The sequence below is a fragment of the Hemiscyllium ocellatum genome, chromosome 9, assembly GCF_020745735.1.
Source record: "Hemiscyllium ocellatum isolate sHemOce1 chromosome 9, sHemOce1.pat.X.cur, whole genome shotgun sequence".
In the NCBI taxonomy this organism is placed as follows: domain Eukaryota; kingdom Metazoa; phylum Chordata; class Chondrichthyes; order Orectolobiformes; family Hemiscylliidae; genus Hemiscyllium; species Hemiscyllium ocellatum.
This window is the reverse complement of record NC_083409.1, coordinates 11,771,151-11,796,849: the sequence shown is the minus strand read 5'-3', so window position 1 is coordinate 11,796,849 and position 25,699 is coordinate 11,771,151. Positions and strand designations below refer to the sequence as shown.

At 46.5% G+C, this 25,699-nt stretch overlaps 1 gene segment (V, D, J or C); it reads right to left on the bottom strand.

The window, feature by feature from the left end:
* Positions 1-6,734: 6,734 nt before the first annotated feature.
* On the bottom strand, positions 6,735-19,173 carry LOC132818585 (Ig kappa chain V region Mem5-like). The segment is given in 3 exon segments: positions 6,735-7,178; positions 18,590-18,919; positions 19,106-19,173. Coding segments are annotated over 3 exon segments (708 nt in total).
* Between the last annotated feature and the right edge of the window lie 6,526 nt (positions 19,174-25,699).

Sequence of the window (25,699 nt, the reverse complement as noted above, 5' to 3'; positions counted from 1 at the left end):
TTGTTGGCTGAAGCCTCTGGTTGTTCGGTGAGTCCAAGCCATTGTCTTGCTCTCTGCAGTTATACCATCAACTTGGTTTCTCAGTGTGAGCCAGGAGATCACTGCGTGGTGACTTCCTGTTCCACCATCAGTGTAAAGGCAAGTGGGAACTGTCATGATTAATCCCATCATGAACATCAGAACATTATATTCAGCTGGAATTACATCCACTAACTAATTTCTTTGGCCGCAATTACAGTATAAACAAATGTCTTCCTTTGCCAGCACAAAGAGAAGGTGTCTGTCAGATTCCCTCGTGTGTGATGGATTAGCCCAATAGGAGCAGCACTGGTAGACCATACTGCATCAGCCTGGACAGAAACCTGGGCAACCTCCAAATGAAAACATGTCCTTCAGTAGATCTGCTGCCACACAAAATATGGAATTGGAATCATTGTTACCAAATCACCTCATCAAACCTAAATACAATTGAGAAAATATAAACCAAACCAATTTCCCAACGACATATGTCACAACAAGAAAGTGGGGAGCAGACAGATACTGTTTGCCTGTCTCTGGGGAGTGTCATGCTTCCTGTCCTCTCTCTCTCTGTGTTGTCCCATTTTTACTATCCTTTCTCTCTGAGAACATTACTGTTCCTGTCCCCACTCTCTTGGGGACAGGGTGGGGGTGTCACGCCCACCCAGTTTGTTAGTTCCATTTACTCTCGCAAAATGGGGAATCCCTGCTTCACTATGTGTGTGAGCCAGGTGTGAAAGCCCTGCACAGCTAACCCTTCATCTCAATCAGATCACAGGGTCTGAGGTTGGTCTGTACTGTCTCTACCCAGAAAAATAACACTGACTGACTCAGACCAAACCAGATCAAGTCACAATGAGACTGCTATTGACTTTCACCCACAAAGCCCACTGAGGAGGTGGTCATTAATCCCAATGTTGTCACAGATTAAGTTCTCCCAGAGATTCATGATTAATTTTGGACTTGACACAAGTGTAGAATGTTGTTAGGTAATAGGTGGGAAGGCATGGAGATAAAATATAAAAAGAGAGAGAATTATATTTCTGTTATACCGTCCTTGAACATAAGATGTTTGAAAATGTTTTGCAGCCAATGGAATACTTCTGATATTGTTGTAACGTGGGAACTGTGACAGCCTGGGCAAGGCAGATCATTTGGCAGCACCACCCAGAGACTGGAGGCTGTTACTGCAGGCAGGCTCCAACCAGCTCTGCTGTGAGGGAAGGAGACTGGAGCACACAAGGACATGGGAAATAGGAGCAGGAGGGAGACTCCAATGGCTGTCCATCTTTTCTTAAATACAGGGACCAAAATTGCACACAATAATCCAAATGCAGGCTCACTAACACACTGTACAGTTTTAACAAGACTTCTCTACTTTTAAATTCCAACCCCCAGCAATAAAGGTGAAAATTCCATTTGCCTTCTCAATTCCTTGCTGTACCTGCACTAACTTTCAGTGTCCCATGCACAAGAACACCCAGATCACTCTGTACTGTACTTTGTTGGAATCTCTCACAATTTAAATATTAGATTATTCTGACCAATGTGCATGGTCTCACATTTTCTGATATTAAATTCGGTCCACTGTGTCTGAATGTTTCATTTCCAGTTTGGTTTTCTCTTTGTGAATGACCACCTCAATGCATCTATCTGTTTCATGTCCCATTTGTTTATGGCCCTGATACTTGATTGTTCAGCCCTTTCCTGCTGTTTCCATTCAATGTAGACAGGGAGGAGGCTGGAGGAACACAGCAAGCCAGGCAGCGGAGTAGATTAGATTAGATTCCCGACAGTATGGAAACAGGCCCTTCAGCCCAACCAGTCCACACTGACCCCAAACAGTAACCCACACAGACCCATTTCCCCTCTGGCTAATGCACCTAACACGATGGGCAATTTATCATGGCCAATTCACCTGATCTGCACATCTTTGGACTGTGGGAGGAAACCAGAGCACCCGGAGAAAACCCATGCAGACACAGTGAGAATGTGCAAAATCCACACAGCCAGTCGTCTAAGGCTGGAATCAAACCTGGGCCCCTGGTGCTGTGAGGCAGCAGTGCTAACCACTGAGCCACCATGCTGCCCCCTTCTCTACAGTGTGGAAACAGGCCCTTCAGCCCAACAAGTCTCCACCACCTCTCCGAAGAGCAACCCACCCAAACCCATTCCTCTACCACATATTTAACCCTGACTAACACATCTAACACTGTGGGCAGTTTAGCACAGCCAATTCACCTGACCTGCACATTTTTGGATTATGGGAGGAAACTGGAGCACTCGGAGGAAACCCATGCAGATACGGGGAGAATGTGCAAACTCCACATAGACTGGCGGGAATTGAACCCAGGTGCCTGGTGCTGTGAGGCAGCAGTGCTAACCACTGAGCCACCGTGCCACCCTAGTTGACATTTCGGTGTGTAACTCTTTTTCAGGAATGGGGGTGGGGGGGGCTGGGTTTGGGAGAGCTAAGATAAAGGGGGTGGCAGGGACAGGATGATGAAGTGGGGATTGGTGATGACAGGTAGAGGTTATGACCTGGTTGGTCAATGGGAGGAATGAATGTGGTAGCTGGCAGGAAGGAGTGGAAGGGAGGGAGAGAGATTTGGAAGGGAGACAGGGGAGTGGGAAGGGTGGTTATATGAAATTGAAGAACTCAATGTTGAGTCCTCTGGGCTGTCGGCCGCCCAGGCGTAATATGGGGTGTTGTTCCTCCAATTTGCAGTTTGGTTTGTTGTGCCAATGGAGGAGGCCAAGGATGGTCATTTCAGAAAGGGAGTGGGAAGGGGAATTAAAATAGATAGTGACTGGGAGGTCAAGTCAGCCCCTCCGGGCCCAGCTAAGATGCTCGGTGAACCATTCCCTAAGTTTATGTTTGGTCTTCCCGATGTAGAGACCACATTGGGAGCACCTGGTGCAGTGAATTAGGTTGGAGTAGAGGCAGGTGAACCTCTGTCTCACCTGGAAGGACTGCTTGGGGCCCTGGATGGAGGTGAGGGATTAGAGTACCAGTAGGCTTTGCATCGTTTTGAGTAGCAGGGAAGGTACCTGGGGTTCGGGAGGGTAGGTGGGAGAGTGACGCAAATCAAGAATTGTCAAAGAGAATGGTCCTTATGGAAGGCATTCAGTGGTGGGGAGAGGAAGATGTATATGGTGGTGTGGTCTAGTTGGAGTTAGCAGAAGTGTTTAAGGATGATGTTTTGGATACGGAGATTGGTGGGCTCATAGGTGAGAACAGTGGGGACTCTGTTTTAATTGTGTTTGGAGGGGGCTGGATTAAGAGCAGTGGAGTGGGAAAGGGAGGAGTGTGTTGGATGACAGAAGGAGGAAAAGCATGTTGTTCGTAATAGTTGGATCAGTGGATCTATGATCAGTGGAAGGTCTCCTCATCTGAGCAGATGGGGCAGAGGCAGAGGAATTGGAAGAATGGAATGGGGTTCTTGCAGGATACTGAATGGGATGAGGTGTGGTCCAGTTAGATATGGAAATCTGTGGCTTTGTAGTAAATGTCTGTCTGAAGATTGTCACCAGAATTGGAAATGGAGAGGTCAAGAAAGGGGAGGGAGGTGTCCGAGATGGACCAAGGGAATTTGAAGATGGTGTGAAAGTTGTGTGTGTTCCAGTTCAGCCTGAGTGCAGGATGCTGCACTGATACAGTCATTGATGTAATGGCGGAAGAGTTGGGGAACAGAGCCTGTGCAGATACTGAAGAGGGACTGTCGATAAAGAGGCAGAAGTAGCTGGTACCCATTTGCATGCCCGTGACCACCCCCTGGATTTGGAGGAAATGGGAGGAGATAAAGTAAAAGTTATTGAGGGTGGGGGGGACGGGGTCATGACCAAGCAGAGGAGGAACATTGGAGGCAGGAGTCGGGGTCCTCAGAGGGAGGTTGTGAGTTTGTGTTAAAGAAGAAGACACGGAGGTAGAAGTGGCAGAAGAGCTCCACATCCTAGAGTGTGTGGGATTTGTTGAGGTGGAGGCACAGGAGAGTGAATGTGAGTCCTTCCATGAGAATGGACCTTTTGGCCTCAGAATGTTTGAGGTCGGGATGCATAGTAAATATGTAACAAGGCACGGGGTGGAGTTTTTGGGGTGAAAGGGTGATGGCATGTGGTGAGTGAGGGTTGGTTGTGATGTAGCACGGGGAATGGGTGTGGGAGAGAAAGGAGATTGGGTCGGAGGTTTGTAGTGGAGTGAGGTGGGGGGAGTGGGAAGGTTGGGATGAAGTGAAGAGGGATAAGTGGAGGGAGAGGGTGCACTGTGGGGATGTATGGGTAAGGAGGAAGAGCGAATGTGCTGGCTGGCTGCAGGTAGGCAGTAGGACTCAGGGGTAACCCTGGGAAATGTAGTTGCAGTCTTGGTTGCAGAGTGGGATGGCAGAAGTGGAGGCAGAGGCTGGAGTGAAGTCAAGGCTTTTCTGAGTGTTTTGACGCGGGGTTGATTCCAGCCTCAGGCAACTGTCTGTCTGCAGTTAGCACATTCTTCCCATGTCTGCGTAGGTTTCCTCTGGGTACTCTGGTTTCCTCTGACAATCTAAAGACATGCAGGTTAGCTGAATTGGTCATGCTAAATTGCCCATAGTGATCAGGGAGGGGAAAAGTAGGATAATAGGATATGGGATTGGGTCCTGGGTTGGTTAATCTTCCAAGGATCAGTGTGGACTTGTTGGGCCAAATAACCTGTTTCCTCACAGTAGGGTTCCAATGACAGTCCATTCCAGATTCCCACCACCCGTTGAGTGAAAAAGGTCCTCACCAAATCTCATTTGCGATGTTCATGATGAAACCTTTCAAACCATTATTTTGTCTCGTGTCGTTTAGCTCTTGAGCTCCTTGTTCAATAAATGTTTTATTCCTTTTGATAAAATATGAGTTCTCTGGCATGGACAGTTACCTTTTCCAATCAGGGAGCCCTGGCTGACAGATAAAAAGGGACATGTCAGAAGGACTGATACTCTGGGACCTGACTCTGAATAACAACCTGCCAACCAACCCCCTCCTTCTGTCACCAACAATCAATCTCCCCATGCTTACTCTTGTTTCACCTTCGATCCAGCTTGTGCTGCCTTTGGGAGCAGTTGACCTTCCCTCCATCACCCAGGAATGTGGTCATCATCCCAGAGCAGTCACACTTTTAACCTGAGGGTCATCACAGGTGGGACAGGGGGAGAGAAGGTGGCACCTTCATGGTGGTCATACCTGTCATTAATCCACCGCAACCTCTCTTGGGGCTGCAAGAATTCAACCTCCCTCCCTCAGACAGCTCCCCTCCCTGGAAAGTAATATTGCTGCACCTTGTTTTGGGTTAATTAACCACTGAAATATGACTATGGGGAGCCAGCATTGGTTGGGCAGGCAGCCACGCCTGCTCTGACCCTGGATTCAGAAAATTTCCTCGGAATTGAGCAACACATTCGGGAGCACAGTGCCCACTGCCTCTGAAATTCCTCACTTACTGAGAATACACTCTCAGTATTCACCTTTCTCAGCTGCCATCTGAATTGACCATAAATTCTGTGTCCAACGATCCTTCCAGCGACCTGATGAAGGAGTAGTGCTCCAAATGCTTTTACTTCCAAATAAACCCATTTGACTATGTGTGATTTGAAACTTTGGCCATCTGAATGAGCTGCCATCTCAGACTGAATCAGCTGAACTGTTTTTCATTCATGATTTGAGAAGATCCAGCGCAAAGCCCATTCTCAATCCATCGCTCGGAGACACAGACCTCAGAGACATCGACAGGCAGCACAGAGTAACACACTCACACTGAGAGAGAGAGCAGCACTGCTCACACTCCATGCTGCCTGCAGGAGTCTCCGAATGTGGGTGTTGTTACTCAGTGCTGTCTGTGGGTGTCTCACTGAGTAACACACCCACACTCAGAGACCTACAGGCAACATTAAGTTAAACACTCACGCTCAGAGAGACACATAAGGCCGACAATGTTGGTGAATGGCAGAAGATTGTTTCAGCAGCTTACCAACATGTAGCAGAGATTGCACAGTACGATCCCATCAGCTGGGCTGGGACCAACCGAGTGAAGAGGGAATGCATCAGATTGTACTTATTGAGTCCTAACAGCTTTCAGTTTCTGTTCTTTTTGGAATCTTGTAACCTACACAAATCCCTGATCAAAGGGATCATTTGAAAATGATTAATGATTGATGATTGTAATTGATTGACAGGCCAACCAGCCAATCTTGACAATGACCTGCTGAAATGCAGCCAATCAACTGAGGTGGGGGGGAGGTCATCTATTTCCAAAGCACACACCAGACAGAGACTGAATCTTCATCTTTATTCCCTTTTCCAGATTGACATTGACAGAAAACAGTCAGCAATTAACAGCCCAGACAGAGGAAGCTGCACAAATTCACAGCCACATTGGAGCTTGAGAAAAACACTTGTGGAGATTTTCTCAATTACACGATAATCCTGTCCCTTTAAACAGTGACCAAACCTTAAATTGGAACTGGTGGCTGAGCAGGAAGAAGATCTGGTTTACTGAAGCAGAGAATTCTGAGGTCCACATTGTTTTGTACAGCTGACAGTCTTCAGCAACTTCAAGAGATTTTACTTGGCATCACAAGTCAACCATGTCCCCATCAAACACTCCCAGAACAGGACAGCATGGGGTTTGACATCGCGTAATGCTCACTTGACACTGTCACAATGACCTGCTTTAACATCCAAACCTCAGAAGGTTCTCTGAGCAGTCCTGAGAAGGAAGAGAGTTGAAATTCAGTGCTGACTATGACCTTTGTCCTGCCAGCTCAGCCCTGTTCTATTTAAAGTTGTGTCTCCTCTGTGGACTGTCTCCAACATCTACACACATTCTGATCTCCTGATGCTCTTGCTGAGGGGAGAGGGGAGGGTCACGTGGGTGAGGGCACAGGAGAAGCGAGCGTTGGACTCCCAGTCAGACCCAGAGAGGGTCAGCAGGCTGCTGACACTGTAGGTGCTGTCCGAAGCTCGCAGGTAGTTGCTGGTCTGAACCCCGTCCGAAATGACTGCACCGTCCTTCTTCCACTGCACCTCCAGCTCATCGGGATAGAAGTGATTGGCAAGGCACACCAGGGTGGCAGTGCCCTTGGCATTGACCTGCTCCGGGGAGGGAGGCAGCAAGGTCAGCTTGGGCTGAGAGTTGTCACGGCCTGAAAGATAAGAGGAACAAGTTTAATCCCTGTCATTCGAAGGGAATTCAACCTTCACAATATTCACTGGCAATACAATCTTTTTGAACATTTTTGGTCAATACAGAATAAACCTGACAAATGAACAGGCATTGTTCAAATTGCTTCTTGGGAATGTGAGGGTCACTGGCAGGGCCAGCATTTATTGCCCATCCCTAATTGCCCCTGAGAAGGTGATGGTGAAGCAGCAGAGAGAGAAGGGACAGTTTTAGACCATTGTTTATGGAATGACTGTGAGCAACTGGAAGGGTTATCACTGGGGGAGCATTTCAGCGACAGTGCTCAAAACTCAGTGAGATTGAGACTATGGATGGAAGTGCAGTAAGTGCAAAAGTTTTCATTTAACTAAACTGTGTGGTGCTTTGGTAAAAGTGGACTGGAAGCAGTGACATGATGGGAAATCAGTGTCAAGGCAGTGGGAGCCCTCGAAGGACGAGTCAGAGATCATTCAGAATCTGTTCCCACAAAGAGTAAAGGTGGGACTTCCAGATCTAGACCAAATGAACAAGAGGATTGGGGCCATGTCCTGACATGGATTGGGTACTGGTTGGCCGACAGCACAGAAAGAAGGAGTCTTTTTCTGAATGGCAGGTAATTACAACTTAGGGTGTCACAGGGGTCAGTCCTTGGTACCCAGTTATTCATAATATATAATAATAGGGTCAAAGATTCATAGAGACCGAAAAGGCTCATCAGCCAATTGCATCCATATTGGTCAACAGACAACAACCCAATAATTGTCATCCATTTTTCCAGCAAAAGGGAATTAGATGCAATGTGTATTAAAGAAGGAATTAGATATAGTTCTTAGGATTAAAGGGATCAAAGAATGTAGGGAGAAAGCATAACAGGGCCCTGTGTCGGATGATCAGCCATGAACATATTGAATGGTGGAGCAGGCCTGAAGGGCCGAATGGCCTACTGCTGCTCCTGTGTTTGATTTTTCGATCTGTTTCTCAGATAATGAAGGAATGTCTCTTGTCAGTTTGAAGCTGGAAGTCAGATGTGTGTGGAGGTGGAAGATGTGGCCATGGTGATTAATGCAGGTCAGTGAGGTGGTTCAGAAGACACATGGGAGAAACTGTTTTTCTTTTTCCCTTGATGGAATGAGGGCATTGTTGAATCGGCAGCATTTTTTGCCCATCCCTAATCACCCAAAGGGCAGTTTAGAGTCACCCACATTGCTGTGGGTCTGGGGTCACATGGTAAGGATGGCAGTTTCCTTCCCTAAAGGACATTAGGGAATCAGATGCTTTTTTTCCTAACAATCAACGATGGTTTCATGGTCATCATTAGACTCTAAATTGCAGATTTTGTTTTGATTGAATTTGAATGCCACCATCTGCTGGATTCTAACCCTGGTCCCCAGAACATTACCTGGATCTCTGGATTAACAGCTCAGCAATAACACCATTAGACCATCACCTCCCTTATCTCATTTTTGGTTGACTGTGAAAGCAAGGAGTTTGTTTATTCTGGAACTGTATAAAACCCCAGTTAGAGCACAGTGAGGGAACTGTGTATGTTTCTGGTCACCACATTACAGGAAGGATGTGATCCCACAGGAGACCAGGACAGCGTAGTTTATCTGGAATGGGGACTTTGAGCTTTGAGGAATGATTGGATTGGCTGGGAATGTTTTCTTTGGATCGCAGGAGGCTGAGGGAAGATTTGATGGTGGTGTGTAAATAATGAGGGGATTGGATAGGGTGTGTAGGAAGGACTGATTTCCACCAACACAGAGGGCAATAACCCTGGGGAGAGATTGAAATCAGTTGGGGGCAGGATTAGAGGGGAGTTGAGGGTATTTGTTTTCACCCAGAGTTTGGTGGGATGTGGGACTCACTGTCTGAAAGAGTGGGAGAGTCAGAAACACTCATCACATTGAAAAAACACTTAGATATTCACTTGAAACAGCGAAACCTCCAGAGCTATGGAGCAAGAGCTGGAAAGTGGGATGGAGCGTGATATCTCTTTAACAAACCTCCGATCACCCACAGATCAGGAGAACTTTATCCGAGAACATTGGCGCAGACTCGGATCCACACACGTCAGGAAAGAGTCATGTTGGGATGTCTGTGTAGAAGGTTCTAGATTATATTTCAAACCTTGCTGCACACTATTGGGCTGAGGTCAAGGGTGAGGCTGCAAAGAATCTCAGTGTCCTAGGGTCAGACAGGGTCACTGCCCCTAATGACCTCATGACCCCGGAAGGTGAGAGTGCGTAGACAATGGATGAGGATCCGGATCAGGAGACTCCAACCCTTAAAGAAAGACTTGCACTGATGTAGCACCTGCCCCCAGCTCAGCATGTCCCAATGGATCTTTCCAGCAGACTGTGCACAGCAAGATCCCAAACACCATGTGATAATTAGCAGAGAAATACATTCTGAGTGATTTTGACCAGGGACACCAGGGGGAACTATCTGCTCTTCATCCAACAGTGCCATGGAATGGCATCTTACACAACTGAAAGACTCTCAGTTCATCCAAAAAATGAAGATTAGTTCCTTGAAGATGAAGTTGCAGGTAGGTAGGGGAGTGACAAAGTCATTTGGTTTGCTCTCCTTTATTGGTCAGTGCATTGATTATTGGAGTTGGGAGCTGTTGCGGCTGTACAGGACATTGGTTAGGGCACTTTTGGAATACTGTGTGCAATTCTGGTCTCCCTGCTACAGGAAAAATGTTGTGAATCTTAAAATGTTTGAGAAAAGATTTACAAGGATGTTGCCAAGGTCGGAGGGTTTGCGTGAAAAGGAGAGGCTGAATAGGCTGAGGCTGTTTTCCCTGGATCATTGCAGGTTGATGGGTGACCGTATAAAGGTTTATAAAATCATGAGCGGCATAGATAGAGTGAATAGAGAAGATCTTTTCTCCAGAGCAGGGGAGTCCAGAACTGGAGGGCATCGGCTGAAGGTGACAGGGGAAAGATTTAAAAGGGACCTAAGGGACGTTTTCATTCAGAGGGTGCTAAATGTATGAAATGAGCTGCCAGAGGAGGTGGTGAAGGCTGGTACAATTACAACATTTAAAAGGCATGGGTATGTAAATAGGAAGAGTTTAGAGGGATATGGGCCAAATGCTGGCAAATGGGACTAGATTAATTTCGGATATCTGATCAGCATGGACGAGTTGGACCAAAGGGTCTGATTCTGTGCTGTCCATCCCTCTGACTCTAATTGTATTTCAATCCAGCCCTTAACATTTTAGGCTCTCTGAAAGACATTTTCAGGCATTTTTGTTTGATAAGCAGTCACTGTTGCAATGTCAGTAACGTGGCAGCCAGTTTCTGCACAGCAAGATCCCACTAGAAGCACTGAGATCAAAGAGCAATAATGATGTTGGCTCAACGATAAATATTGGCCTGAACTCAACCCAAAGAGAAAGGAATTTGGTTCAGTTGGATGGAAAATGAGAAAATGGAAGGTAAAGGAGAAGGTAGGATTGCTGGTTAGTGATGGGATTGATTGTTACCAGAAAATAAAAGAAAGGGATGGAAGTTTTGAACATCGAAGGAACCATGAAAGTGCATGGAAAATCAATAATAGTACAAATTTAAAGAGGTTGTATCTAAATGCACAAAGCATTCCGAGTAAGGGAGTAAAAGTGATGCCACAAATTGAGGTAAATTGAGTTTCTAAGGAATTTAAACTAGTTAAAGTGGAGGAGGGCTCAGGAAAGGTTATTCAAGTTTCTAGAAGATGTAAAAGGAAAGAGTACAGAAAGGATCAGGAATCGAACATAAAGCACAGCAGATAAGGGGACAATGATGGGAAGGAGGGCAATCAATGTAGGACTGAGTGTGTTGTACTTAAATGCACACAGTATACACAATGAGCTTGTAGTGCAGATTGAAACTGGCAGGTACGATGTTGTGGGTATCACAGAGACATGGCTGTAAGGGGATCCGGGCTGGGAACTAAATACCCAAGGATACATGTCCTATCAAAAGGACGGGCAGATGGGCAGAGGGGGAAGAGTTGCCTTGTTAGTGAGAAATGAAATTAAATCAATAGCAAGAAGTGATGTAGAGTCAGAAGGTGTAGAATCTGTGTGGATAGAGCTGAGGAACTGCAATAAATAAAGAATCTGATGCAAGTTATGTCCAGGTCTCCAAGCAGTAATCAGGGGGTGGGGAAGGAAATCAGTCAGGAGACAGAAAATGTCAGGGCAGACTTCAATGGATAGGTGGGCTGGGTAGTGTATCTCAAGGAAAGGTTTCATAGAATGTCGACGAGATGGATTTTGGAGCAGCTTGTGGTTGAGCCATGATGGAACAGGCAGGTCTGGATTCAGTGATGCGTATTGAAGCAAACATGATGAGTTAGTTTAAGGTGAAAGTATCCCTGTGGATAAATGACCATAACATGATAGAATTCCCCCTGTAGTTTGAGAGGGAGAAGCTGCAATCAGATGGAACAGTATTTCAATTGAGTAAAGGTAACTGCAAAGACATGAGGAAGGAGCTGGCCAGAGTTGGTTGGAAGGGGAGCCGAGCAGGTAAGATGGTGGGGCAGCAAACAGCAGAGTTTCTGGGGTAATCCAGGAAGCAAAGCAGGAATTCATCCCAAAAAGGAAAAAACACACCAAGGGGAGGACAATGTAACCATGGCTGATGAGGGAGATCAAGGACAGCATAAAAGCAAAAGAAAAAGCACACAATGTGGTGGAGAATAGTGGGAAGCCAGAGGATTAGGAAGCCTTTAAAAACCTGCAGAGGATAACTGAAAAATCATTAAGGGTGGAGAAGGTGAAATGTGGAAGCTATCTAGCCAGTAATATAAAAGAAGATTGCAGAATTTTTATCAGGTGTATAAAAAGGAAGAGGGAGTCAAAAATAGACTATGGATCACTGGAAAATGAGGCTGGAGAAAGAATAAGAGGAAATGAAGGAATAGCAGAAGAATTGAATATTTATTTAAAATCAGTCTGCATCATGGAAAACACCAGCAGTGTACCAGTACTTCAAGACTGTCAGGGGTCGGAGGGGCGTGTAGTGGCCATCACTAAGGAGGAGGTACTGGGGAAGCTGGAAGGTCTGAATGTGGATAACTCACCCAGACTGGATGAACTACACCAGTGTGTTCTGAAGGAGATCACTGAGGAGATTGTGGAGGCATTGGTGATGATGTTTCAGTAATCAATGGAGTCACGGTGTGCAGGTGAGATGAGGACGGATTTGGTGGGGGCAAGGGACAGGAAAATGGCTCACATACCACCCCTGTTTAAGAATGGAGGGAGATAGAAGATGGGACATTATCAGCCAGTTAGCCAGGACTCAGTTGTTGGTAAGGTTTTAGACTTCAATTTAAGGATGAAATTGCAGAGGATTGGAAGTGCAATGGCTTCATCAAGGAAACGTCATGCCTGGCAAATCTGTTAGAATTCTTTGAGGAGGCAATGAGCCAGTCAGACAAAGGAGAGTCCGAGGAAGTAATCTATTTGGATTTCCACAAGGCATTTAACATAAGATAAGAGCCCACAGTATTAGGGGCAATGTAGGGCATGGATTGAGGACTGGCAGGTTGGCATAAAGCAGAGCCTGAGGAACAATGGCCGCTGGTGACGAGTAGAGTTCTGCAGGTGTCAATGTTAGGACCATAACTATTCACGTTATACATTAACAATCTGGATGAAGGAAGTGAAGACATTGTTGCTAAGTTTGCAGGTGACATGAGATAGGTGGAGGGACAGGTAGTGTTGAGGAAGTGAGAAGGCTGTAAAATTTCCTAGATAGGCTTGGAGAGTGGGCAAAGACGTGGCAGATAGAATACAATGTGTAACAGTGTGAGGGTGTGTACTTTGGGAGGAAGAAGAGATGCAAAGACTGTTTGCAAAATAAGGAAAGCCTTTGGAAATCTAAAGCACAAACCTTATTCAGGTTTCCCTTCAGGTTAACAGGCAGGTCCAGTTTGTGCTTGGGAAGGCAAATGAAATGTTAGCATCCATTTCAATGGGGCCAGAATACAAGAGCAGAGATGTACTGCTGAGGCTGTGTAAGGCTCTGGTCAGACTGACTTTGGAATATTGTGAGCAGATTTGGGACCCATATTCTAAGAAACAATGTGCTGGCATTGGAGGGGTTTACAAGAATGATCCTGGGGATGAAGGGCTTGTCATATGAGGCGTGGTTGAGGACTCTGGGTCTGTACTCACTGGAGTTTAGAAGGATGAGGAGGGACCTAATTGAAATTTACAGAATACTGATAGGCCTGGGTAGAGTGGATATGGTGAAGATGTTTCCAAAAACAGGAGAGACTCAGTAACCAAGGCACAGCCTCAGAATGAAGGGCCAACCTTTCGAGCTGAGATGAGGAAGACTTTCTTCAGCCAGAGGATGGTGAATCTGTGGAACTCATTGCTACAGAGGGCAGTGGAGGCCAAGTCACGAAGTGAATTTAAGACAGAGATAGATAGGTTTGTGATTATTAAGGAGATCGAACGTTCCTGTGGAGTAGGCAGAAGAATGGGGTGAGGAACATATCTGCCAAGATCAAATGGCAGAGCAGATTCAATGGGCTGAATGGCTGATTTCTGCTCCTATTTCTTAAAGTCTTCTGGACAGTTTTCCCAAAACCCTGGAACACTGAACCCACTGGACTGTGAGACCTGCTGTAGCTGTTTGTCATCAGAACTTTGCCAAGAGATAACCAAAGAGTGGAGAGAGTGTGCATCCATGTGGGAATTTCAGAATGCTTCCCAGTTCCTGGAATACCAAGAGTGCAGGAAGTGTGGTCAGTGACAGCAGTTGAAGCTCTGGGTTTCGGAGCTTGAGCAGCAGCTGGTGTCAGTGCGAAACATCCGTGAGGCTGAGAGATCCGTGAAGAGCACGTTTCTAGATGTGGTCACTCTGCAGCTTCAGAGTATGCAGGGAGAGAGGGAATGGGGGAGCAGCAGACAGTCCAAAAGGACCAGGCAGCTAGTACAGGAATCCCCTGAATGTATCCCACTCTCCAAACAGGATTCAGTTTGGAATCCTGAAGAAAATGATGGTTCATCTGGGGAGTTCAGCCAGAGCCAAACCCATGGCACCACTGGTGGCTCAGCTGTATTGGGGAGGGGGGTGGTATAAGGAAGACTGGAAGAGTGATAGTGAGAGGAGATTGGAGAGTGAGGGCAGTCGATAGGTGTTTCTGCAGCTGCAGATGGGAATCCAGGATGGTGTGTTGTCTACCTGGTGCCAGGGTCAAGGATGTCACTGAGCGACTGCAGAGCACCCTGAGGGGAGGGGGGAACAGGCAACATCGGTCCCAGTGACAGAGGGAGAAAAGCGATGTAGTCCTGCAGTCAGAATTTAGGGAGCTCAGAAGGGAATTAACATCAGGAACTCAAAAGTAGGAATCTTCAGATTACTCCCAGTGCCCCAGGCAAGTGAGAAGAAGAGCAGGAGGATAACACAAGTGTCTGTGGGGCTGGAAAGAGAATCCAGGAGGGAGGGTTTTAGATTCTTGTGACATTGGGACTGCGTCTGGGGGAGATGGGACCTGGATAGACCTGAACAGAGCTGGCACTGAATTCCTTTGAGGTGGTCTACTCATGCTGTTGGAGAGGGTTTAAACTAACTTGGCAGGGCTGTGGAAGCCAGGAGGGACTATCAGAGAGAAACACCAAGGTCCACAGAATCATCAGTGCAGTCAATAAGTCACCACCCAGTGGGAAGGATTTAGAGGAATACATTTGTAAGGAATTTACAGAGACCTGCAAATATAATAGTCATTATAAATGGGGTTGGGGGGCATTTCTTTAATTTCTGAATATAGACTGGGGTAGTAGCAGTGTGAAGGACAGAGGGGCCAGAGTCGTGAGAGTGTGTTCATGTGAATTTTCTCCAGCTGCATGTTTCCAGTCCAATGAGAAAGGAGGCTCTGCTAGATCTGGATCTTGGGAATGAGGAGGACCAAGTGGATCAAGTGTCAGTGAGAGGACACTTAAGGAAGAGTGATCATTGTATCACAAAGTTGAGGGTGACGGTAGAAAAGAACAAAGGCCTTTTCAGGGTCAAACATCTTCACTGGGGAAAATGCCAGCTTCTGTAGGATATGGATGTATCGGATCTGAATAAAGTGGGATCAAAGGTTGGCAGGAAAATCCTGAAAAGAATAGTAGAGGATGTGGACCAGGTATAGTCGAGATACATTTGAAGGAGGGCAAACAATTCCTGAACTTACTCAAGGGCAAAAGTGGTAGAATTATGGTAAATAAGAAAAGGGCAAAAGAGTAACTAGAGAGAGAATAGGGCCCCATGAAGATGAACAATGTACCTCTGGGTGGATCCACAGGAAATGGTTTAGGTCTTAAATGAATATTCCAGGTCAGTATTTATCATGGAGAAAGACATGGAAATTTGGGAACTTGGGAAGTAAATAGTAATGTCTTGACACAAGTCCACATTACAGAAGAAGATGAGTTAAAGTGCAAGACCGTAGATAAATCTCCAGGACCTGATCAGGTGTATCCCAGGACATTGTGGAAAGCGAGGAAAGAGATTGCTGGATCCCTTGCTGATGTATGTTTCTGACTGACAGCCATGAGTGAGGTTCTGGAGAACCAGAGAGGTTGGCTAATGTTAGCCATTATTGAAGAAAGGTTGTAAGGAAAAGCCAGTGAACTATAAACCAGTGAACCTGATGTCATTGCTGGGTAAGTTATTGGAGTGAATTCTGAGGGACAGGATTTACATGCATTTGGACAATCAATGCAGTTTTGTGCATGGTAATCGTGTCTCACTAACATGATTGAGGTTGTTTGAAGAGAAGATTGATGTAGGCAGAACAGTAGACACTATGGACTTCAGCAAAGCATTTGACAAGGCTCCACATGGTAGACTGATTAGTAAGGTTAGACCACATGGGATCCAGGGGGAGCTAGCCATTTGGGTAAAAAAAATGACTTCAAGATAGGAGACAGAGAATGGTGGTACGGGGTTGCATTTCAGACTGGAGATCAGATGTCAGCTGTGTGCCACAAGGATTGGTGCTGGGTCCACGGCTTTTCATCATTTAAATAAATGATTTGGATGTGAATATAGGAATTATGGCAAGTTTGTTAAATGACATCAAAATTGGTGGTACAGTGGATAATGAAGAAGCTTATCTGAGAGTACAGTGGGACCTTGATCATTTGGGGAAATGGGCAGAGGTGTGGCAAATGGACAAAAGTGCAGACTGCAGATGCTGGAAACCAGACTTTAGATCAGAGTGGTGCTGGAAAAGCACAGCATGTCAGGCAGCATCCGAGGAGCAGAAAAATCGACGTTTCGATGAGAGGAATCCTGATGAAGGACTTTTGCCCGAAACGTCGATTTTCCTGCTCCTCGGATGTTGCCTGACCTGCTGTGCTTTTCCAGCACCGCTCTGATCTAAACGTGTGACAAATGGAGTTCAATTTAGATAAATGTGAGATGTTGCATTTTGGCAAGTCAAACCAGGGCAGGAGTTATACTGTTAATGGTGGGGCCCTGTGGAGTGTTGCTCAACAAAGTGACCTCGGGGTGCAGTGGCAGGTGCAGGGGCAGGGGTAGGGGCATTATTCCTTGACAATGCAGTCACAGGGAGATGAAGGTTAACTCCCTTTATTGGTCACTGCACTAAGTATCAGAGTTGGGACATCATTTGCAGCTGTACAGGAAATTTGGGAATAATGTGAACAATTCTGATCATCCTGTGATAGGAAGGATGCTGTTAAACTTAAAATTCTGCAGAAAAGATTTACATGGATGTTGCCTGGAACTGGAGGCTTTGAGCTGTCAGAAGAGGCTCAATAGACGGGTTATTTTTCCTGCAGGATCGGAGGGGTGGCCTTATAGATGTTTATAAAATCATGACGGGCATGGACAGGGTGTACATCCCAGGTCTTTGCCATGGGAAAGGGAATCCAAAACTCGAGGGTATAGGTTTAAGATGAGAGGCAAAAGATCCAAAAGGGACCTGAGGGGTAACTTGTCACACAGAGGGTGGTGAGTGCATTGATCGAGCTGTCAGAAAAAGTCCTGGAGACGGATACAATTATAGCATTTAAAAGATGTTTGGATGGGTACATGAATAGGAAGTGTTTAGAGGAATGTGGGCTAAATGCTGGCAAATGGGATGAGGTCAGTTTTGGATATCTAGTTAGCATGGAGACGTTAGACTGAAAGACCTGTTTCCACGCTGTATGACTCCGTGACCATTAGAGGCTGGAAAAGCTGAGATCTTTTACCCTGAAGTGCCGGAGGTTGAGGAGTGACCTTATAGAGGTTTATAAAATCATGAGGGACATAAATAATGTGAATAATGCAGGAAAGAGGTGAATGTTTTGTGGAGCTGGCAAACATATGCACAAAGATCATTCCAGGGATGAGGAATATCGGTTATGAAGATAGATTGGAGAATTTGGGACTGTCTTCTTTGGAGAAAGTTACAGATCACACAACTTCAGGTTATAGTCCAACAGGTTAATGTGGAAGCACTAGCTTCCTGGTGTTGTGTGATTTTTAACTTTGTCCACCCCAGTCCAACACCGGCACCTCCAAGTTTTTGGAGAAGGCAGCGAGGAGAATTGTTCCAGAAATTCAAAATCAGGAGAGGCCTGGAACAGAGAATAGGGAGAAAATGATTCCACTTGTGAAAGGATTGAGACCGAGAGGCCACAGATTGAAAGTAATTGGAAAAGTAACAAAAGTGAGATGGGGAATAACATTTTCAGCCAGTGGGTGGTTAAGGTGTGGAATGCACTGCCTGAGAGTGTGGTGGAGGCAGCTTCAATTGAAACATTCCGAAGGGAATGAGACTGTTGCTTTTCAAATAACAATGTGCAGGGTGACAGGGAGAAGGCAGGAGAATGACACTCAGTGAATTACTCAATCGGAGAGCTAGTCCAGACAGGATGGACGGAATGGCCTCTTTGTGTACTGTAACAGTTCTGCGATTGTGTGATTGAGCAGAGTTAAAGCTGGGGGAGGTGGGAGCTCGGTGTCTCACTGTGCTGCTGCTGCTGCTGCTGCTGCTGCTGCTGCTGCTGCTGAGGTCAGTGAGATCAGAGACTGGGACAGGGAGCCAGAGCTCACATCAAACTCTGCCCCGTGTCCGTCACACTGAGACTGGCAGGAGGCTACTCACTGATTTCACTCCATGCTGCAGGAATGGGACCACAGGCTGCAAATGGACAGAGCTCCTCCACACGGTGAGTAAAACTGACTGACTTATATCTTGTTTTTTTTAAAGAGGGCATGAAAGTAAAGAAATACAGCTGGACACCCTGTTAGACACAGTGCTCCTCAATCAACCATTTCATTCACTGCAGCTCCCCACTAACACCTTCAACAAATCAGTAACTGTATTTTACCATGTTTCAGTATTGACAGGGTTAATAACAGAGGATTGAGGTTTACTTACTCAGTCTGAGCTTGGTTCCTTTGCCGAACGTAAAAGGGTAGCGGTAATACTGCTGACAGTAATAGTCAGCGACATCCTCATTCTGAATGTTGCTGATTTTCAGGGTGAAACTGGTCCCTGATCCACTGCCGGTGAATCGATCGGAGACTCCTGTGAATCGAGTTGCTGCATTGTAGATCAGGAGAGAGGGTTTCTGACCTTCTCGCTGCTGGTACCAAGCAAGGTTGATGCTAATGCTTTGACTGGCCTTACAGGTGATGGTTGTGGTCTGGCCCCGTCCCACTGACAGCACCGGGGGAGACTGGGTCATGCTGATGTCCCCACTGATACCTGAGGGGTCAGAGAGAAACACAATGCAGTCAGAACTGTCACAGAAAGAGCCTGTCAAATGAGAGATTGTTGGAGACACTGAGCATTCCTCTGGTTTCAGCATTTTCCCTTCAATCACAAGTCAGTGGAATTGGAGTGAAATGGAGAGCAGCTAAAGATTCAAGGTGGAAGGAGAGAGATTTGTACCTGCGACACAGAATGCCAGGGGCCAAATTAACTGGATGTGTGAAATCATGGTGTGTGCTCCTGTCCCTGTGCCTGGTTCCTGATAAACTCTCCCTTCACTGGGCTCTGCTTTATAAAGCTGCAGCCTGTGAGAGTCTGACTGGGTGTTCCTCAGTATGTAAATGGCATCAGGCAGGGAGAGCCACGTCAACCCCTCACACTTCCTCTTCTCTCTCTCTCTCTCTCTCTCACTCTCTCTGTCTCAGAGTCATTGATGTGAATAGCACTGAATGAGGCCATTTGGCCCATTGTGTCTGTGCTGGTAAACAAAGATCTGATGACACTAATCCCATCCTCCAGCTCTTGGCCCGTTACCCTGGAGGTTACAACAACACAAGGGAATATCTAAACACTGCTCCAATGTCACGAGATTTTCTGACTCAACCAGCCTTTCAGGCAGTGAGTTCCAGACTCCCACCACCCTCTGGGTGAGAGCATTTCTTCTCAACTCTCCTCTCACTCTCCAACTCTCGAACTCGCCTGGCCATGGACTCACTCGTGTTCAGAACGATAAGAGGGGATCTGATTGAAAGATATAAAATTGTAACAGGGCTGGGCAGGGAGGAGGTTTCCCCTGGTTGGGGAGTCTGGAACCAGGGAACACAGTTTAAGGGAGGTACGGGGTAGACCATTTAGGACTGAGATGAGGAAACATTTCTTCACTCAGAGGGTGGTCAACCTGTGGAATTCTCTACCACTGAAGGCTGTGGAGGACAAGGAACTGAATATATTCAAGAAAAAGAGAGAGATAATTGTTTTGCATTTTAACAGCTTGAAGAGAATGGGGAGAAGGCAGGAATATGGCTTTGAGAGAGAGGATCAGACATAGATCATAGAATGCCTACAGTGTGGAAACAGGCCATTTGGCCCGACAAGCCCACACCGACCCTCGAAGAAATGATGACATTCAAAAATTGATACAGCCATGATCATACTGAATGACAGAGCAGACTCAAAGGGCCGAATGGCCTACTGCTGCTCCAAGTTTCTACGTGTCCATGTCTGTGTTACCTTCAATCTCTGTACCAGGTTATTAAGTCCTTTACTCATGTAAAAAGTGCCATCCTACCCACCCTATCACTGTCCTGAATAATCTTATCTCTCTCTATCAGGTCCCTTTTAAGCCTTCACTGCTCAAAGCTCACATTCAGGCAGCATCCTGGGAAATCTCCCCTGTACCCTCTCAGGTACAATCACATTCTTCCCAGAGTGTGGTGACCAGGACCTGTCCCTCTCTCTCTGACTCACATCTGCCATTTCTTTCTCTCTACCTCTATCTCTCTCTTCCACTGTTAATCTCTTTCATGTTCTCTCTCTCTCTCCCTCTCTCTCACACATACACACACACTCTGTCTCATAGCCACTCTCTCCAACTCACTGATGCTTTCTCACTCCATCTTATCATCTGTTTCTCCATCTCTCACTGTCTCTGTTACTCGTTCCCTCTCTCACTTCAATAAAAGCCTCCAATTGTTATCTGTCACTCTCTATTCCTCCCTCTTTCTCTCTCCTTCCCTCTCTACTTCCCAATTTACATTCTCTCTCCGTCTCTCTCTGTCATTATAAATCTACCCATACTCATCTCTCTCTCTCACACTCAACCCTACCCTCCCTTTCAACTCTCTTCATGCTTAGTCTCACACCCATCCTGTCTCTCACTCTCTCTCTCTCTCCCTTGTCTCTTTGTCTCTCTCCATCCCTCTCAGTCACACTGTCTCACATCTTGTTTCTCTCTCTATCCCTCAACCTCACCATTTTTACCTCCATCTACCTCTCTCGGTTCCCTCACATATCTTACACCATATCAGATGCTCGTCCCTCTATCTCTCTCTCTCTTTCACTTTCTTTCTTTCTCTCTCTCTCTCACTCACACACACACACACACACACACTATTTTTCCCTCCATCTCTCTCTCTCTCTGCCTCACTGCTCTCTCTTTCTGACAGTGTCCTGGGTGGTGACAGTTGAATGCAGGATAAATCTCCCTCTACTCTGCCCCACTAATGGATGTTAACCCTTGACCCCTGTCTTCTTCTGGAGTAAGGCCCTATTTCCACGTTGACCGGGGTTTGGCCTCTCTCAGGAAGATGGACAGATTCTGGTCAAATGAAGGGCAGTTCTGTGCAGTTCTGTGCTGTTGGCCTATTCTCACTGGGGACTGATTTGGACACAAAGCTCATTCCATGAAGGCCTAGCAGAGAGAGGAGATCCTCAGATCATCAGCGCGAGTTGGAGGGGAGACAGGACAGGCTCTGACCCACTGACCCATCCTGTCCATTCACAACATGTTCCAATCCTTTCCCCTCTCCTTCCCCTTCCATGGTCAGTCTTTTCTGAAATGGAGTGGTCCCTTCCCTGTCTCACACCAAGGAGGAGATGGACAGATATTTAATGGGTAATGGGTTAAAGGATGATGGAGAGTGGGCAGGAAAGTGGAGTTGAGTCTGAGATGGGATCAGCCATGATTGTATTAAATGGTGGAGCGGGCTCGAGGGGCTGAATTGCCTGCTCCTGCTCCTAGTTCTTATGTTCCTCCACCCTCTCCCCCATCCCTCTTACTGCAATTTTGTGAACATTCTTGGAATGTTTGGACATTGAAGTTGCTATGTGAATTCAAGATTTGTGTGGATTTAATGTGGGGACAGAATTGCGCACGGGCTGTGATAGCTCCTGCGGGTGAATATCCTGCTGGCAGGCTTCCGCCTTCCATATACAGAATGGGGAAGTGGGGGCGGTCGGAATGTACTGCCGGGGTACACGGCACTGTCCTCTAGCAATGTGGTTGACTCTCTAGTGCCCTCTGAAATGGCCGAGCAAGGCTCTCAGTTGTATCAATTATGACAATGTTTCAACAAAGAAATGAGACCGGACGGACCACAGGCATCGATCTAGACACCGAAAAGACAATGACAGAAACAGCCCTGTCTACCCTGCTCCATCCTCCTTACTGACATCTGGGAGCTAGTGCCAAATTCAGGAGAGCTGTCTCACAGATGACTCAAGCAACAGCCTGACACAGCCATACTCACAGAACCACACCTTACAGACAATGTCCCAGACACCACCATCACTGTCCCTACATGTGTCCTGTCCCACCAGAAAGGCAGACCCAGCAGAGCTGATGACACAGTGGTCTGCAGCCAGAAGGGAGTTACCCTGGGAAGTCTCAAAGTTGGGTCTGGACCCTATAAAGACTCATGACACCAGGTTAAACATGGGCGAGGAAACCTCCTGGTGATTACAAGATATCTTGCTCCCTGGGCTGATGAATCAGTCTCTCCTGGATGTTGAACAACATTTGGAGGAAGCACTGAGGGTGATGACAGCAGAGAGTGTACACTGGATGGGGGGTTTCAATGTCTACCACTGAGAGTGGCTCGGCAGCAGCATTACTGATCGAGCTGGTTGGTTCCTCATGGATGTAGCTGAGGGACTGGCTCTGCAGCTGGAACCAAAAGATGGAAAAAGATGCTTGACCCCATCCTCACCAATCTTGTGGCTGTAGATGCATCTGTCCTTGACAGTATTGGTAAGAGTGACCATCACACAGTCCTTGTGGAAACAAAGTCTGACCTTCACATTGAGAATCCCCTCCATTGTGTTGTGTGGTACTATCACCGTACTAAATAGGACAGACTCCAAACAGATATTGCAACTCAAGGCAAACTCATATTGCACAATGCTCAGCACTCTTCCCAACTCCTCAGATACTGACGCAGTCCACGTGCAAATGCAACAATATCTGGACAATATCCAGGTTTTGTCTGAGAAGTGACATTTCCCATTGGTGCCATGCAAATGCCAGCCAATCACCATCACCAATAAGAGACAATCTAAACATAGCCCCTTGATAATCAATGCTATTACCATCACTGAATCCCCACTATGAACATTCTTGAGGTGCCATTGACCAGAAACACAACTCGATTCACCAAAGAAACACAGTGGTTACAAGAGCAAGTTAGAGGCTACGAATACTGCATCCAGTAACTCACCTCCTGATCCCCCCAAAGCCTGTCAACCAAGTCAGGAGTGTGAGCAAATACTCCCCACTTGCCTGGACAGGTGCAGCTCCAACAACATTCATAGATTGATAGTGTCACAGAGTCATGCAGCACAGAAACAAACCCTTAAGCCAAACTTCTACACGCTGACCAGGTTTTCTGAAGTGAACTCATCTTATTTGCCTGCATTTCACACATATCCCTTGAAATCTTTCCTATCTATGTCTATTGTATCCTATGTCTTTCTTATCCACTCAAAAAACTTGATACCATCCAGAGCAAAGCAAACTCCTTGATTGGCATCGCATTCTCAAAGCATCCAAACTCACCGTCACTGACGCTCCATAGCAGCAGTGTGTATTATCGATAAGATGCACTGCAGAAATTCATCACCGATCTTCAGGTAGCACCTTCCAAACCCATGGACAAAAATAAAAATTGCAGGAAAAGCTCAGCAGGTCTGGCAGCATCTTGGAGAGAAATCAGAATTGACATTTCTGGTTGAGCATGAAATATTAACTCTGATTTCTCTTCACAGATGCTGCCAGACCTGCTGAGCTTTTCCAGCACTTTCTATTTTTGTCTCGGATTGACAGCATCTGCAGTTCTTTTGGTTTCCCTTCCAACCCACGTTCACTTCCATTTAGAACAAGAGCAGCAGATACATGGGAACACTGTGAGCTGCAAGTTCCCCTCGAAAAAGCTTAGCATCCTGACTTGGAAATATGTCGCTGATCCCTCAGCCTTGCTGGGTTAAAATGCTGGCATTGTGGGTCATCTTACAGCTTGTGGACGATAACAATTCAAGATGGCAGCTTCCCACCACCTTCTCCAGGGCAACTAGGGACAGGGTAAAAAATGTTGGCCCAGCCGGTGAAGCCCACTTCCCACAAGTGAATATGCAAAACCAAATGAAGTGTCCCTCAGGAGGGGAGAGGGAATGTTCAGGGTCCTGAACTCCATTTCCCAGCCCAGGCAGTTTGTCTCCCAATGAATGAATGAGATGCTAATTTGAAGCCCAGGTTAAGGGCAGTCTCACTCTGTGGACATGAGGTCTATAAGAGAGAATTGGAGATTGAGCGGTAAAGGAAAGATTTGCTGGGTTACAGGGAGAGAGAGGGGAGCAGTGGGATTAACTGGGTCATTCAAAGGCATGATGGGCTGAATGGCCTCCTCCTGTGCTGTCAGATTCCAGGGAGTGCAGACGGTTCAGTTTTCTCCCGTCTCAGTAACAAACACCCAACTGCTCCGAGCTCCTTCTTTCACTTCCTCTCTTGGTGAAGTTTCAACCTTGTGCTCTGACAGTCTTTGCAGTTATTTTTTACACTGGGGCTTTCTGCTGTGGTCAGAATCTCTAATAATAAGTGTCCAATCAGTGACAATCACAGCAGCTAAGAGCAGTCAGGACTGAGGAGCCAGGCTCACTGGGAAACATATTGGGAAGATCAAAGCCATCCTCTTCAGCTCCCGGTACAAACTCCATCCCTCTCCCTGAGCACTGTCTGCTGCTCTACCAGACTCTTTACAACTTTGGCCTCATCTTTGGGGCTGATTTGAGGCCCAAATCCTCCACATCACAATTATCAGCCACTGAAAATCTCAACCATGTTTTTGAGACCATTCCAATGTTATCCAGGCCCACATCACAGCCACTGACTTCCGTAAACATCAACTCATTCCAAACTCTGCTGTCTGTGTTCAAACTCACACCAAGTCCACCCCATACTCCTGTCCATGCCTCCCCACCATAACCGACACAATCCTAGCTGACTGACATCAGCTCCTGGTCCAGCAACACCTCGATTTTCAAATTCCCATCCTTGTTCTCAATCTGCTCCCTGTTCTTCCACCCTCCCTATCTCTGTGACCTCCTCCAAGCTGCCTCACTCAGTGTGATCAATAATCTTGGATATATGGCTCTCTGTTTCTTCATCCAAGTCACTGAGAAATATCGTGAAAAGCTGTGGTCCCAGCACAGATCCCTGGGAATACCACTACTCACATCTGGCTCATTGGAACACACGCACATTATCCTTCCTCTCTGTCTCCTAGACAGACTCATTCCTACCCAAGGTAAATGCATTTCTCAAATTCCATCCAATTCCATGATTTGGAGATGCCGGTGTTGGACTGTCGTGTAAATGTTAAAAATCACAGAACACCAGGTTCTAATGCAACAGGTTTGTTGGGAAGCATCAGCGTTTGGAGCACTGCTCCTTCATCAGATGGTTGTGGAGTGTAAGATCTGAATCAATGTTTCTTTTGTGGAACATTCTTAAATATCTTTTGGAATTCCCTATAGACAATAGCCATCGACATTCCCTTATATCCCACACTAGTGAGCGCCGAACAAAGTGTAACCCGGTTAGTTAAAGATGTCTGAACCTTTGTCAATCCATGCTGATTCTCTCGGACCAGTTCATATTTGTCCGTTATTCTGTCTCTAAAAACAGACTCAATCACTTCCTGACAACAGACATTCAATGGAGATGTTCATTGTGATTGAGGCTCGTAAACAGCTAGCACTGACACGAGGGGCTGAACAGCCTCC